This window comes from Cygnus olor, chromosome 22 (genome assembly GCF_009769625.2).
Source record: "Cygnus olor isolate bCygOlo1 chromosome 22, bCygOlo1.pri.v2, whole genome shotgun sequence".
Lineage (NCBI taxonomy): Eukaryota > Metazoa > Chordata > Aves > Anseriformes > Anatidae > Cygnus > Cygnus olor.
The window spans coordinates 7,633,433-7,649,572 of NC_049190.1; the positions used below are offsets into that span (position 1 = coordinate 7,633,433).

General features: G+C 57.6%; 2 protein-coding genes across 6 annotated transcripts; one reads left to right on the forward strand and one right to left on the reverse strand.

Moving 5' to 3' along the window:
• The first annotated feature begins 916 nt into the window (after positions 1–916).
• TMEM218 (transmembrane protein 218) lies at positions 917–2,841 on the forward strand. The gene is made up of 4 exons (XM_040534537.1): positions 917–1,026; positions 1,121–1,235; positions 2,219–2,355; positions 2,444–2,841. Exons 1-4 carry the CDS (start codon positions 917–919, stop codon positions 2,493–2,495), a joined length of 414 nt encoding a protein of 137 aa, XP_040390471.1. The 3' UTR covers positions 2,496–2,841.
• Positions 2,842–7,377: 4,536 nt separating this feature from the next.
• Positions 7,378–15,939, reverse strand: SLC37A2 (solute carrier family 37 member 2). Of its 5 annotated transcripts, XM_040534376.1 has the most exons (20): positions 15,791–15,932; positions 14,128–14,209; positions 13,955–14,042; positions 13,531–13,609; positions 13,268–13,403; positions 12,952–13,028; positions 12,709–12,875; positions 12,283–12,320; positions 11,835–11,987; positions 11,663–11,753; positions 11,513–11,575; positions 10,937–11,022; positions 10,055–10,103; positions 9,646–9,719; positions 9,241–9,319; positions 9,028–9,125; positions 8,837–8,901; positions 8,570–8,618; positions 8,047–8,079; positions 7,378–7,590 (listed from the first exon to the last, which is right to left on the reverse strand). In XM_040534376.1, exons 1-18 carry the CDS (start codon positions 15,847–15,849, stop codon positions 8,576–8,578), a joined length of 1,527 nt encoding a protein of 508 aa, XP_040390310.1. In that variant the 5' UTR covers positions 15,850–15,932; the 3' UTR covers positions 7,378–7,590; positions 8,047–8,079; positions 8,570–8,575. The 5 variants fall into 5 exon arrangements, with proteins under 5 accessions (XP_040390310.1, XP_040390309.1, XP_040390313.1 ...); XM_040534375.1 differs by lacking the exon at positions 8,047–8,079 and having other exon boundaries at positions 15,791–15,934; XM_040534379.1 differs by lacking the exon at positions 8,570–8,618.
• Positions 15,940–16,140: the final 201 nt, after the last annotated feature.

The following is a 16,140-nucleotide window of genomic DNA, read 5'->3' on the forward strand; positions in this document are numbered from 1 at the left end:
CGCCACGACCCCACATTTCCTTCACGAAAATCCACCTGTGGTGATGAAACCGCCTTCCCCAGTCTGTGAATGAACTATTGCCTGTTTCCAAATTCGTAATAATTATATTTATATAATTATTCAATAATATACTATTTACACAATAACAACAATAATGAAGAATTATTTTGTTCCCCTCGCCATCAGGCTTTGCTGGACTGTAAGCATCCTTCGTCTGACTCCAGCAGACCTTCTTTATTTACTGCATCAAGTGCTGCATCACTGGAGAGCCTAATGAGTAAATGCTTCGTGTTACCTTGATCACTGGTAAGAAATATGTTGGGCCGGGAATCCATCAGTCCTGTACGTTAGCAGTGCCCGGCGCGCCAGGATTTCCTCGGCTTGGTGCGTCCTGCCTGGTGCAAGGGTTTGGATGCAAAGCCAAAACCCATCCCCACGCAAAAACAACCACGGGTATCACGTGTCACCCACAGAACTCCTTGATTTCTGCTACTTCTGCGTCTTTTTTAACCCACGATTCACACTCAGCACCGCTTTTCCCCCTTTCCCTGTGTAGTTTTTCAGGGCAGCCCAACCCTGACGCGAGCAGGGAGTGAGGCCAAGCCCTGGCGGGTAAAAGCTGGGGGGAAAAAAAAATCTCATTGCAGGGCAGCAACGAGTCCTCCTTGGGCTGTAAAGCCGAGCCCTGCGCTCAGCCCAGCGAGCGGCCCCACGAACGAGGCCGGGTGGGACCGGGGCCCCTCGGGGCACTGCCACCGGCACCCGGCTGCAGCCCGGCCCCGGCCGCGCGGGAAAACCCCGGCCGCGCCCCGCCCCGCCCCCTCCCGCAGCCAATGGCAAGCGTCGGCAGAGCGGCGGGCGGTGCCGATTGGCCGAGCGGCGGGCGGTTGCTAGGCAGAAGCGGCGGCGGGGCAGCATGGCGGGGCTGGTGCTGGGCGCGGGGCCCGGCGCGCTGCTGCTGGCGGCGCTCTGGGCGCTGGCGCTGCTGCTCTGCTTGGCGCTCGCCCGCGCTCCCGGTGCCGCCAGGTGAGGAGGGGCGGAGGGAGCCGGGGAGTCGGGGAGAGGGGAGGAGGCCCGCAGCGGAGCCCCCGCTGAGGCCCGTCGCCGCCTCTCCCCGCAGGCTGGCCGCGCTGCCGGTGCCGCTGGGCGCCGCGCTGCTCAGCGCCGCGCTGCTCCTGTACCCGCGGGAGGAGGAGGAGGAGGAGGAAGGCGCGGGGCCGCCCCCCGGCACCGAGGTGAGGCGGGGCCGGGCCGCGGGACCCACCCCAGCGCTGCCCCGGAGCCCGGCGGCCGCTCCTCGCCCCCCTTTCCCCCGCCTTTTTCCCCCTTTCCCCCCCCTTTTTCCCCCTTTCCCCCGTCTTCTCCCCTCCCTTTTCGCCCCTTTTCCCCCTTTTTGCCGGTTTCCGGCAGCAGCAGCCCCGGAGAGCCGTCCCCGCCGGGCCTGCGGGCGCTGCCGGTTCTCGTGGGAGGCGCCCAGAGCTCGTGCGGAGGCTGGTTTGGGGAAAAAAGGGCGAGTTTCACGGTTATGCCTCGCCCGACACACGTCCCCTGCGAGGCTCCGGCCCTGCTGACCGAGGGCCTGGGCCGCGCACGGTTCCGTGACAGTTTAGGCAGAATTTCCTCTGTTCCGTTATTAATGCGGATTAATTACGGCTTAGGCGGTGATCTGTAAATCCGTGCCACGAATCCTCGTGGTTTTCCCTCTGCCGTGTGCAGGACCAGCTCACGGACGGGCTGGGACAGGGAAGGCGCGGCCGTGCCCGCCCGCCTGGCTGGCGAGAATGGAAAGTTGTTTTGGGGGTCTCCGGGATCTGTCCTGACCATCGATAATATACCAGCTGGGCTCTCTGCACCGAAACCCTGCTAATTGGCTAATTAAAGAGTGAAACGTGCTGCAGGAAAACACTGTGTCGCTCGCAGGAGACTTCCCGCAGCAGCTCCAGGCCAGGCCGTGTAAAACGGGGCCGTGGGAGCGACGCAAAGCACGGGGGCATCCTGAGGAGCTGGTTTGCCGATGTCGTGACCAGCCTTCTCGTTACGTCTCACCCTGCCTTGCACCTTCCTTTCTTAACCTCTTTTTTTCCTCCCCGTTTTCAGAAGGAGAGCCCCGTGTGGGGCTGGGTTGCTGGCCTTCTGCTGCAAACCTCTTTTCCCAGGCCACTGCGCGGGCCCACAGGTGGACCAGGACCATAACGTGTGGCTTTTCCGCTCCCCGCAGATCGTGGACGCCTTCTTCATCAGCCGCCTCATCCTCCTGGCTGTGATGGCCCTGGTCTTCCTCGGGTGCCTGTTCCTTCTGCTGCTTCACCACCTTGCGGAGCCGGTGTACGCCAAGCCGCTGCGCAGCAGCTGGAGGTGAGGCCACCAGCGCAGATGCCGCGTCAGGTGGTGGCAGATAAGCCCTGGCACTGGAGAGCAGAAACGGTGTGAGAAACCTTTCTAGGGTAGGACAGCAGCAGGTCCGGGTGGCAGCCAGCTGCGGGACGCAGCACTGAGCGGTCTTCTCAATTTCCCTCTGCTTTCAGCCTAAACGGGGAAACGCAGAAGGTAAAGAGAACTGAACTCAGAGATCCAGCCAGTTTCTGCCTGAACAATGGATTTGTGAGGCCTGGGGTGGTTTTGGTCAATATTTTTTAACTCCTTGTTGGCCTTTCAATACTTTTCAAGAGAACTTAGGATTTGGGGTTCTTTGCTTTGTTTTATTTTGGTAGCATGGAAGAGGAAATCCAATTTTCATGGTAATAAAATAGGAGACTGGTGGGGAGTTAGTGAGTCAATATCCACAAGTTGTTTTGTTACTGTTCTTTTTTAATGTTAAGACTAATAAAACTTTCTGAAGAACCCCTGGCTCAGTTGTTATTTATTTCACAGGAATGTCGTGTTTCACAGCCTTTTGGTGTCAGTGTCTCCAAAGAGTGCCCTTTCCCAAGGTTTTGGGGAAGTTTAGTTTGTCCATGTGCGGTTGTGGATATTTTGGGATGGTCCCTTTGGCTGGGTACTCCTCTGCTGTCCCTGCAGTCGGCACCATTCCTGCGTCATTCCAGCTTCCCGAGGAAGGAGCCAAACGATCTGGCTTCGTTTGGCCAGGGAGTTGAAACAGGGGAGTAATCCCTGCTTTCTGAAATGGCAGGTGCAAGGGGATGACAGCTGTCGAGTGAAATTCAAGCTAAGGTTTTGCTGGTTGACCAAAAACCCGAGGTTTTGGAACAGGGCGGGAACAACATGCAAAATAATGCCAAATGGGGCAAATTGAAATTGCACAAGGATGCAGAGGAAAGCCAGGTCTCGCCTGCCCCTGCTCAGCAATCCTGCCAGCCCACCAGAACCCCTGTTGTTTTTTGGGGCCCGTGCTGATAATAGCATCTTTGCCAGGCCCTGGCTGTCATCCTGCAGTGGGAACCAGAGGCTCCCAGCTTCTGCTATCCTGCAACGTAAAAACCCCACTTGTGTTTTGCAGCTGAAGCTGGTAGCTGGCGGGGGGTGAGGGAACCACTTTTTGTGTCCAGCAGCAGTGCCGAGGAGCCTCCAGTGCTCACGTTTCCCTGCCCAGGGCTGAAGCCACAAAACACAGCCCCATGCTATGTTCGCAGCTGACATGCGCAGAAGGTGAGAAACACATAGCTTCCTATCCATTTGGTTTGGTTTGTTTTTTTTTTTTTCCCGTTTTGATTTTTTTTTGCCTTTTTATGTTTTGAACTCAAGGTGGTCAACAATAATAAAAGAACTGACCGCATTGCAGCCATCTCCTGCCTGCTGTCAAAAAGTGCTACGTGGACACGAAAGATTAATTAGCTGAAGCTAACAAGCTCAGGGACAACACTGCACCTGCAGAAAGTGCCCCTACAACCAAAAAAGGAGAGAGGGGGCTCAATGCTTTGACTTTTTGAGTTGTGTAAATACTTGATCCCTTTTTATACTGAGGATGATGTCAAAAGTATTCAAGCTATCATGTTAAGGAACATGCCAAGCAGTTATGCAACACAAGCACATCAAGTCTCTTGGAGAGTTTGAAGTTACACCTGAAACAAAATTCATATTTAATTCATCATCTTAATAACATTTGTGAACATGAAGTTAGCCTCACAGCTCGCCCCGGCTCCCTGCCTGCTGTGCCTTTATTCCCCACGCTTGTCTGAGAGCAGGGGGCTGATTGGCAAAGCCCTGGGGCAAACTGTGCTTGCCAGGCTTTGAGTCCGACAAAGGGGGAAGCTGTGGCAAAAGCAGCTGGAGCTCCAAAAAAAACCCCTAAAAGTAGAAGCGTGAAGCTTCCTAGAGTTTTGGCGTAAATAAATGCAAGATATTTGCTTTCCACCCCGCCTCAATCATCCATTTTAACTAAAATTGGTTGAAAGGCTCATCCTGTGGGGGTGTTTTGGGGGGACCAGAAAGCTGCGCACAGGAGGCACGAGGTGGCCCTGACTTGTGGAGGCCATTTCTGTGCTTTCCCCCAGAACTGTGCTAATTGGAGAAACAATCCTATGCCCTCTCACCTCCTGGTGGGAGCCTCCCCATGAGGCTTTCTGAGCTCCATCCTCACCCCTTGCCACCTTCGGAGGGGGAGATCGGGCTGGGTGAGCTCGGCACGGGTGCCCTCTGCATATTTATTTATTCTGGGCGCAGCAACACAATTCTGTTACCCCTGCGCAAGGGCTTTCCAGACAGTTCCTGTTTATTTTTGGGAAAGGAAGGACCACGTCAAGGAATTGGTATGAACTGAAGCTGCTTTCCAAGCAGCCCCAAATGCTGTCTTTTGCTGCTGCTCCCCACCCAAACCTCCAGCTCCTGGAGGATAATTTCTTGAAAATGCGGCCACCTCGGTCTAGCACCCTCATTTATTTATTTATTTATTTATTTATTTATTTTGCAAGTAAGAGTGCAGCAGGAGGGTGGTTTTGGCTTAAATCCTAACCTCTCAGTCGTTGGCAAAGATATTGGGAGTCTGGAAGATGTTACAGTCAAGAAGCCCTGCTCCAGCCCAGCTTTCTCCCATGACCGCAAGCAAATGCTCCCGGCTTTCCTCTTGCAGGCTGATTACACTGGGTGCTCCGTGTTCCAGGAGCCAGCCCCATCCAGGAGAATCATGCTAAATCCCACCAAGAGAAGCCCTCCCTCCGTGCCAAATAGGATGTTTGCATTAGATTCTGTGCGCACAGAGGAGGGCTGCCAAGCTGCTTGCAGGTCAGGTGGGAAAACAGCCCTTTCCTCCACTGAATTGTCTGCCCAGCTCATTAGAAATGATCAGGGATGCTCTGCCATGGGGATGCTGGTACCCAGCTGGCTGCCGTGGGCTCATGCGAGCCGAGGGGCATCCTCAGAGTGGCTGCTCCCTCCTTGCTGGGCAGTGAGCGGGGCCAAAGGGAGCACAAGTGTCTGCCGGAGAATCTGCTCTTCTTGATTTAAGGTCCTTGAGTGATGGCAATTCCTCATGCCTCGTGCTGCGCTCTGCCAGCATTTAATTACCCTCACTGGTAAAATCTGGCCTCTTATTTCCACCTTGACTTTGCTGACTTCAGCTTCCTGCTGCTGAATCCCACTTTGCCTTTGGCTGCTAATTAAAAAGCCCTTCAGCGCCTGCTGGCTGCTCCTTGCATGGGTAATTACGGACCTTGCCCAAGCCACCTCCTCACCTTTGCAGCCCGTGTCCCTCTGAAGCACGTGTGGCCCCATCCCGGCACACCTCTCCACATCACCACAGGACGCTGGCGGCACGGACAGAAAGCACACTGGGATGGGGACAGCTGTGGAAGGGCACATGGTGACTGCTCCCCACATGTGCCTGAAGCACGTCGCCGTCAGAGAGCCTTCATGCCATAAAATCCTGCTTTTCCCAGGTCGAAAGCAGAAAGGGGGGTGCGGGGAGGCTCTGAATGAGCTCACTTGCAGCACAGTATTTCCTCCCAGCTGCAGGATGGCAGTGGGCTTGCACAGCCCTTGCTGTGATGCTGAAATTGGCTTTGGCCAGGACAAACCCAGGGGTTGCCCCTGGCTTCCCACCCACCCCTTGGTCTTTGAAATCTGTTTTATTTTTGGCATTTGGCTCCGTTTTCTACGAATGCTGTTGAAAACTGCATCAGGCTGTCCTCCCTCTCGTCTCACTCTCAGCAGCGCTGCCAGAGCCGCAGCCAAGGCTGCTCAAATTTTCCAAACCCAGCTGGAGAGGGATGCAGCCCAACTTAAATTCATCCCAGAAAAACTACAGGCTGCTGCAAGAAAGGGCAGGAGGTGGGAAAAAAAAAAAAAAAAAAAAAAAAAAAAAAAAAAAAAGAAGAAAGGAAAAAAACCTTGCTTTTGCAATAGCCCCCCTGTGTATGTCAGAGCTTGTGGAATTGATTGTGGGATTTTTGCTTGTTTAAAGCTTGTATTTTGAGCCTCCCCGTCCTCCTCCACAATGTGGCTGGCTGTTAAGGAAAAGCGTAGTCCCATGTGTACTGAAACAACTGTTCTTGGCCCGGCTCAGCAGCATCTTCGCTTTTCTCTGTGAGCCCCAGCACTTTTCTTCTCCATTTTCTCCACTGGGGGGGAACATTCAGAGCCCCAGCAGTGAGTGCGGCTGCCCGGGGCCCAGTGCGTAGTAATGGCCATGGCTGTCCGGCTGCCGCTTCCCACACCGGGGATTTATGGGGAGCCAGTCCAACTGGCCTGCAGGTCTTTTTTCATCTTTTATCCATTTTTTTCCCCTCTGCTGATGAAATCAGCACTTAATAAAAGAACACCGGGCCCAGATGTTTTCTCCTTGGGTTGAGATCCGAGGAGGTGAAGTCGACCGGAGTTCAGCCACCAGCTGCATGCAAACATCAGCCCATGGCAGACGCCGGTTGCCATCGCCCCTCGTGCACCAAAGGTGGAGCCCCCCCGAGCACACAGCTGGCAGCACAGCTGGCCCCTGCGCTAATTAGGCAGCACTGATGAGGCCTCCTGGACCTGCCTCCACACAGAGGCCTGCGCCCGTTGCACTTCTCCTCTAATTAGGAGGTGGCTAACGAAGACCGACAGCCTCCTGCGCTGCAGCAAGGGAGAGCAGCCACGGTGCACGAGGGGATCCACCCTTCAGAGCCTGATGCCTGGCTACCGGTCCCTTTTTGTCAGCTAAATGGCAGAATTGAGAAAAATGTTTTTTTTTTGTTGTGGTTGTTTTTGTGAATTGTTTGAGCAGCAAGGAGCAAAACCAGCTTAATGTGGGCTCAGCAAACAACCTAGGAATGTCCTTTATGAAGAATAAGAGGCGCTGTCGGTGAGGCGGTGCTCTAGGTGCTGGTGCGCCATCCTCCTGGTCCGACATACTGAAATACCGAGCGCTGGTACATGTGATCCACCCCAGATTCCAGGCAGAACTGGCCAAGCCTTGCCATGGGGTGGAAAGGGCATGGAGCAGCAACACAGGCTTCGCACCTCTTTATTGATAAAATGGCTGATGGCGCAGATTTGGCCCAGAAAAGTGGCCGGCTGGCTCCTCCCCCTGAGGCAAAATGGCGGTGGCACGGGCCCAGGGCCAGCGTGGTGGTGGCGATGGCACGCTGCCGGCCTGCCCCGGCTTCTCCTCCCTCTGTCAGCACAGGGCTGCTGGCGGGAGCACATCAAAACTGCTTGAACCTGCGGGAGAGAAGCAAGTGGCTGAGCGTGGTGCAGCCTGGCCTTGCTCGCTGGGTACCAGGGCATCCTCCACCATCCGCGGCACCAGGAGAGAGGGAAGGGAAAAGCAGCTTTGCTGGGGAACCCCTGCCCCGTCCACACCACCAGGAGAAACAGGCACAAGGAGGGAATCCAGGCACCATTTTGCCTCCAGCCAAAGTGCAAGTGGCCCAAAAACCACCCAGCATTTGCACATCTGCAAGCTGCTCTGGAGGCAACGCACTCCCCAAAGGCCAGAAGGCATTGCAGAGTTGCTGCAAGCCGAGCTGGCTGCTCCTGCAGCATGAAACAGCAGGGCTGCGGTGCAGGCAGGGATGGCTCCAGCATGGCTGGGACTGGCCTCACCCTGACCAGCCTTGGCACCAGCCTGACAGCCCTCCACCAGAGGCTGGAGCAGGAGATTTGGGCCACACTTACCGTAGCACATGGCCCAGCCTATTGCTCTTTCACCTGCAAACACAAGACATAAAGGACCGAACATTCGCGGGGCCTGGGCCCCTTCCTCATTGGTGCTCACAAACAGGTTTTGGTGGCAATTACAGATGGCCGGTGCTGATTTGGAGATTGTGTGCACCCTCCCCACAGTGGTTTGGCCACAGATTTGATTAGCAGGCTCAGAATCTGCATAATCTAGCTCATTAGCATAGGTGGGCATGCTGGCCTATCAATTGGTCATTTCAAGTGCATTAATCAATGTTTTGTTAATCAGGCATCTGGGCTAACGTGTCACAAGTCATCTGGAGATGGGGACCTGCTGCATGCCCACCCGCACTCCCTTCCCTGGCCATTGCAGTGTGATTCTTTGCCTCCTTGGCTGTAAAGCTATCAGTAGAGCAGCTGTTCGTGACCCCACCGAGCCAAACTAGACATCAGGACAAATCAGGCTCGCATTTGCATTTAATTCTGGGGGCTTAAGCGGGGGGCGGCTGGCGATACTCACACCGAGCTACTTCCCATCCAGCACTGACTCTGTTAGCTGCACGCTAGAGCTACAACGACACAAGTAGGGTGCGCTCAGCGCCTTGTGAGACACGGCCGGCTGCAGTTCCCCCATGATGCCCCCACAATGTCTTTGTCCCCACAGGAATGGGACATGGCCCTGGGAATTGTTTGGGGCACGGCACCCACATGGAGGTGCAGCAGCAACAGCAAGGGGTAGCAAACATCTGTCCGGAGCAGTGCAGATGCCAGGCTCTGCCATACGTACCCTCTCTTCCTTGCCATGTAGCCGCACCACCCGCGTACCTCTTTAACCACCACGCGAGCAAGAAGCTGCAAGAGGAAAAGTAAGGTGCCATCACTGGCAGATGCATTTTAAGGCTTTTCCTTGGGAAAAGTCCTGTTTGCGGGGCTGAACGCTGCACTGGACCCCTGCAGCACCTTCTCGGAAGGACCTACCAGGCAAGCCAGGACATCAGCTGCAATCAGCATGTAGAAGACGTTGTTCCAGCCTGTGGGGGAGATAAGCCCTGCCAGCAGTGGGCCCAGCGCAGCACCTGCCAGGGGGCACAAGGCACATTAGGGGATGCCCCCAACAAGGGCAAGAGGGGACAAGGATCCCCTCACAGTGCCCGGAGAAACAGGCACTCAGCACCCCTCAGGCACACGGACCCACGGATCCCGTGCCGTCGATGATGGCTGTGACGGTGGACAAGGCTTTCGCGTTTCCTTTGAGGGACTCATGGGTTCCCTGTGGGGAGAGAGGAGCAAGGCATAAGGACGAAAAGCAGATCGAGTGCCGTTCATGCTGGCAATTTCCAGCATTGGACGGGATGACTGAATGCTGACTCCTGGCACGAGCAGTGTTGCAGCACTCCCAGATGATTTACGAGTAAATATTTCCACTGGGTTTGTGCTTGACGGATGTGCAAGGGGACAGGAGTGGAGTCATGTGGCAGAGTAGGTGAGGAACTGATGGGAAAAAAATCACATGGCACGACAGCCCTGCTCTTCCTTGCTGTGAGTCGGAAGCATTGGGGAACACAGCTAAAAATGCAAAAATCCTGTGACTCTCACCAAGTCTGCTGACACTGCCGTTGTGATGAGAGCGTAGGGGCCATTCACCAGGGCGCCGCAGACAATCAGCATCGCTGTGAGGAACAAGACAGCCCCAGGGTCAGGCCGAGAGCCAGGGCACACGGAGAGAAGTTGAGCCTTTGCATGCTCTCAGTCTGCGTGCAGGGAGCACCAGGACACTGGGCGCATTGTCCCCAGTGGTCCCTGGTCTGTGCACGGACACGGTGCTCGCTATATCATGTTTTCCCCAGTGAAGTAGCAAAGCGGTACCCCAGTGGTAGCAAACAACCATCCAGGACCTCCTTCTCCAAATCCCATCTCCAGGGGAGAAATAAAGCCAGGAGGGTCCTCAGCTTCTTGCCCCATTGCCTGTCAGTGATGGGAGCCACTGCACCAAGGAGCTTCCTACCTATGGACGTGCCGATGCCGGTCTGTCCGATGCGGTTGTACAGGAACAGCTGGAAGACAGACACAGGACAAATCCCTCCTGAATATCCCAGCCACTTTCCCGAGTGTTTTCACTGGAGCAGCACCCAGGGCATGGGATGGAGAAGGCAGGAGCCCACCGGGCACCAGAATCATGGCTGTGCCCCATGCCAAGCTTGCAGCCCCCTGCCACATGGGGTGGGAAGGGGCGAGCATCAGCTGGGGTAGGGCCGGAGGGATGCAGGCCTGGCTCCGTGTCCCGCTGTCTGCCTGCCAGACGGAACACTAGACAGAGGGGCTGTTGCAATTCATGGCCTGGCATGGCTCGCCAGCTGCTGACCTGCCCCACTGGTGCTATCGTGTCCCACGGCTGCGCCGTGTTTCGGCACACGCCAGCTTTGGAGGGGCTGTGGGAAGGAGCAGGCCCCCAGCCCTGAGCCAGGTGGGCTGCGGTTACAGCTGATGAGCTGCGTTTTGCAGAGGCGAAGCCAAGTGAGCTCTGTGCAGGTGCTCTGGTTCTCAGCATGGGAGCTGCGTTTGCGGGCTTCTGGGGTGCAAAGCAAAGCGACAGAAGCTGGACTGGCTCAGCTGGCCCCCAAGGCTTTGCCACAGCATTGCCCGGGCTTTAAGACAGAGCGCAGTTATAGCAGGATGGAGGAAAAAGATCCCTTTAGGATGTTTTTCCAGCTGTTCAGGACTCTACAACTCCCAGGTCTGGATGTGCACCCCGGGAATCACTGATCAATCCCAGCCAAATGCATGACCAGTGCCAGGAAGGGGAAAGTGGCTCTGACACAACGGGGCCAGAGGAGAGGAGCTGCCTGGGGCCCTCGTGGCCAGGCTTTGTCCCCGACATGACACAAACCATGGGAGCAGCCACCACCAGCATCGCGCAGCACGTGGTGGCCCTGCCACCGCTGTAGTCGGAGATGAGCCCAGCGAAGATCCCTCCTGTGAAAAAGGAGTCATTGCCATCAGTCCCAAGGGCAAAACAGCAGAAAGCTTCACACTGGGTTAGCCCAAAATCAAATGGGTTGCTGTGTCAGGTTGCTTTTGTCCCATCTTCTGAGTGAGATCCCCCAACGTTAAATATCTGAACATCAGAGTGAAGAGCTTTGCTTTATCCATGAACAGCCTCTTTCTCCCTGCCGAGGGTTTCCCCGCACTCAGCTCAGCTCTCCTCCATGCTTGCGAAATGTATTTTTCATTTAAGGAAAAGGCAAGCTTGAGCAAGAGAGACCCAGGGAAAGGTGTTGCAATGGTCACTTGGGGTGACAAAATTAAAGCCAGGGGTGTTTTGTACCCACTGAGCGCTACAGGCAGGGAATAGACCTCGCTGCGGTGCTCCTATGAAGGGGACTTTCCATCAGGTCCCTGGCAAGGCAAGACTGTCCCCAGCCCATCCCCATCCAACCCTCCTCTGCCCAGCCATACCACAAACCTAAAATGCCCCCGACGTCAAAGAGGGTGGACAGGTCCCCGGCTTCCTTGGCACCGAAATGCGCTGCAGGAAGAGGAGCTGGGTGAGGGGCCGGGTGCAGAGAAGGGCTTCCCTCCACCTGGCTCTGTTGCAGCACCTCCCAAACCTCACCAACATTCACGATGTAGAGGGGCAGCCAGTAGAGGAAGGTGTAGCTCACCAGCTTGGCAAACAGCAGGCAAAGGGAGAACTCCACCACGCCCTGGGAGGAGAGAAGAAGACATCAGGAGAGCTTTTTTTTCCCCCAATTTTTTGCCACCAGGGTATGGAGCAAGGGACTCACAGGGATCCGGAGCGCCCCAAGGAAGCTGATGGCTTCGGGCTCATCAGACGGCTCTTTGGGGTTCTCTGAGCTCTCAGCGCTGCTGTGGCCCGAGGCACCCAGTGGCCCATCATCAGAGGACACCCCTTCAGGGTCCTTCTCGTCTGACATCACCTAAAAGCAAGCAGATGCAGCTCTGGTCGCTGCACAGGGCTGAAACCTTAAGATTTGCTGCTGGGATGTGAACGGCTCAGGCTGAGAACTGGCCCATAGGACGCTTGCACCAATGCAATGAGCATCCTCCCCGGCAGTCAAACATTGCTCAAATTTCTGACATAACACCAAGGGGTTTACAAGCTTGGATGACAGAGCTGGTGGCCAGCAAGAGCCTACTTCCCTGGCACTGTTTGCTGTAAACCACCAACCCCCTCAGCCCAGGACAGGGCAGGCTGGAAGCGATTTGACTCACGTGATGCAGAGGTGGGCTGCAGCCGACGTCCTCAGGATCTGCCGGAAGAAAAGGGCATCCCTGGGAGCGCTGGAGCAGCCCTGCACCAGCTGCTTGCCTGCGCTGGGCTGCACCCCCAGGTACCCGCATCCCTGGCAGCAAAACAGCCCGGTAAAAAGCATGGGGTCCTCCTACATGTTTCTGAGCTGGGCAGGCTATGAGGAGCAAATGGCACCGAGGCGGCCAGGCTGTGACCCCAAAGGGTGCTGAGCATCCCTGTGCTGCTTGCTCCACTTTTAGTGCTGAAGCAAGGATATATCCCTGCTCGTCACCAATGGGAAATCGCTATTTGGGGTCACCAAAACCCTCGGAGACAGACAAAGAAAGAAACTGCGGTGCCACTGATCTCGGCACTGTGCTGGGTGTCCGCGCGTTGCCACCACTCACGCTCCACGAGGAAGAAGAAGCAGGCGACACCCACAGCAGCGATGATGATGCCGGGCACGATGAAGGACAAGCCCCATTCGGAGGAGACCCAGACGCCCGCGATGAGTGAGCCCAGGATGTTGCCCACAGAGGTGTGTGAGTTCCAGATGCCCATGATCAAACCCCTCCTGGTGGGGACAAGGCGGTGGGGTCAGCAGTGCCGAGCGGGTGCAAGCGAGGACAGGGACAGGGACAAACACTCACTTTCCCTTCCCAAACCAGTTCCCAACGCAAGCCACGACGGACGGCCAGCCGGTCGTCTGCACCAGCCCATTGCAGACCTGGCAGGGAGAGAGCAAACACGCGGGTTTGGGTGTTTTTTTCTCCCTGTGCCGTGGCCAAAGGAGGCAGTGGGACAATCCTGGGGGCGTTTGCATCCTTCCCGGAGCAGATTTGGGAGTGGTGGACAGGCGTGCCCGGCGCTCACCAAACCGGGCCGGCAGTTTCGGCGCCTACGCTGAGCGGGGAGGAAATGCCTGGGTGCTTCCCACTCCTGAAGTGGGACAAGGCTGGGACACACCTGCACGATGATGAAGTACCAGAGGACGTGGATGTCCCAGAAATAGCCAAGGCCAAAGAGCGCCGTGAAGAGCCCGCTCAGCACCATTCCCCCCGACAGGTAGTACCGTAGGGGCAGCCGCTCTCCGAAAATGCCACTGTGGAGAGAGGGAAGAGCTGGTTTCTTCGCACCTCCATCCCGATGGGAAACAGCTTTCCAAGCAGACTGGTGCAAACTGGTGGGCACTGGGCTGAGTCAGAGGAGCTGAGCTGACCCCTGGGTACCTGATAAACATCCCGATGGCGTAGGCCACCAAGAAGGCATTGTCCAGTGCGCCAAAAAGCTCCTTGTAGTTGTCCTGGTCTGGAAAAGAGACGATGTTAGGGCTCAGGCACGTCCCTGTCCTTGTCCTCACCCCCAAATCCTCTTCCCCGGGGCTCTCACAGTAGGGCTGGGAGCAGGGGAACGGTCCCAGTCCAGTCCCGATTTCAACATCCACTACACTGCTCCTGCCCTTTGGCCCAGGGCACTGGGCATGAGCACACCACTTGATTGCCACCAGCTTAATGAACACCTGCCCCCCTGCCCGCCCAGCCCAACGCGGTAATGACCGAAACAACCCCCGGCTTCAGGGACAGAGCCAGCATGGGGGGGGGGAGCACAGTGAGATGCAGGTGCATTTGGGGGATTAGGGAGGCCAAGTCTTACCAAAGGGTGCCCAGCTGCACCACGTGGTGCTGTTGGAGCCGTTGTGGGGGTTCGTGCCCAGCGCCGAGCAGTTGGGATGCAGCTGGCTCTACAAGGGGGGGCACAGAGCAAGTGGAGCGAGATCAGCCCCGCCATGGCTGGGTTTGGGGGGGCGGGTATGCTGCATCACTCACCTTGACGATACTGATGGGTTTTCGGGAGAGGTGGTAGCTGGTGTAGCAGAGGAAGGTCAGCACCAGCGTCAGCCCCCGGTAGCTGCAGGAGAGAGCGAGCAGAGGGATCGGGGCTGGTGGGATGGGGACAGGGGACACCAGCACTGTCCCAGCTGACAAAACCCAGCTTCACCTCCCCTCCAAAAAAAAAAATCTCATGCGTTTTGGAGAAAACATGACATGAGGGGGATGAGAGCCACCTGGACCACTGAGGTGCCAGGATGAATCCTATCAGGTGAATGCAATTTTTGGATATATGCGTGCTGCTCTTATTTAACCCATACTGGAGACCTGGGGGGGGTCTTCCTTTGAAATGCACAGAAAAGAAGAAAAGCAGGGTCCTTTCCGCTCAGTTCCCCCTCAATCCACCCCCGCCCCCCGAACCACACAAGGACAGTGGGAGCTTTCACGCGGGATGGGTGAGCTGAACTGGCTCAGCTCCAGAACAGGCATTTCCCAGGGTAGAGCAGCACCCGGACCCACGGCCGAGCCCTTCCCCGGGATTTTCATCAGGATTAAAGATAACAGTGGGATTACAGCTAATCGCCAGCGACTGCCTGGGTTGGGGCTGGTGCCTCCCCCCAGCACCGCGGGGTGAGGCAGTGCTGCCGGTGTCATGCGGGGGCACGGGTGGAAGCAGCGGCTGACTCACATTGCTGCCGGCGGCGTTTGTTGAAGCTGAGATGGAAAAAAGAAGGGGGAAGCGGGGCCGGGGGGGGGGGGGGAACTGCCCGTTTTGATCCCTCCTGTTCGCTCCAATTAAATGTAAGAAAATGGGGAAACACGGGGCTTGTGCACCGGCGTGCAGGTGAACGCGGAGACGGGGGGTCTCCGGAGGATGCTGCGCCAAGCAGAGCCAACGGAAACAAGCGGTTCGGCTGGGAGATCCCAGCCCAAGGAGCGTCATGGCTCACTCCAGCCCCAGAGGAAAAACCAAAAACAACCAACTAAAAGCTTTTTTTTGGGGTCTTTTGCTGGCGCTGCTCCTCCTCGCAGTTTCACTTCTTCTTCCCAGCACCGGCGGCAGGAATCAGAAGCACCCAGCGGCCCCGCAGGGCCAGGGACAGCGCTGCTCTGGGGGGCCGGCGGCGGTTGGGAACGCAGAGAAATCGCTGTTTCCCACCCCCCAAAAATAAAAAAAATAAACAGCTGAATAATAACATTGCTCATAAATAGAACAAAAATCGCAGCGCAGCACTGCAAGGCCAATCGAGGCGCTGCCGGTGGCCGCAGAAAAAGGGGAAGGGAAACTTTCCGCGCACGTCCCGGCTCCCGCAGCTGAGCGAGGCGGGGGCGGGGGGGGGGACGGCAGAGCTGGCCGCGGCGGGGGCAGCTCCCGGCACGAAACCAAACCGGGGCCAGGCTCCGCAGCGGCCGGGCGGCACGGCACGGCGCGGCGCGGCACCGGCGGGACGGCTGCGAGGGCTGAGCACGTCCACGCCGGGAACGAAGTCAGCATCCCGGAGGCGGCGGCTCCCCGGGGGGCGGCTCCCCCTGCCCCCGGCCAAGCCCCCCCCCCCACCCCCTCCGGCCCCGGTCCCCTCCCGGCACGTGCCGCGGGCAGCGCGAGGCGAGGCGCGACGGGCCCCGGTCCCCCGGTGCCCCCGGTGCCCCCATCGCTCACCGGCTGTCTCGGGGCAGGGCGCGCAGCAGGCGGACGCCGGGGGCGAGCGCTGCCCTCATGGCGAGCGGCGGCGGAGCTGCCCCGGCCCCGGCCCCGCGCCCGAGGCTTTACGGCCCCCGGGGCCGCCGCTCCCCGGCCGGCACCGCCCCGGCGCCGCCCCCCCGGACCTGCCCTGCCCGCCCCGGGCCTGCCCCGGGTGCCCCCGGGGCCCTGCGGCAGCCGCGGGCGCATCGCGAAGGAGAGGCGAGGAGCCGGCCGCCGTGGCCTGGCCCGAGGGGGCAGCCCCAGGGCGGCCGAAGGGCTGGGAAATGGAAAAAGGACTTGGGGGGGGGGGGGGGAAGGGAAGGGGG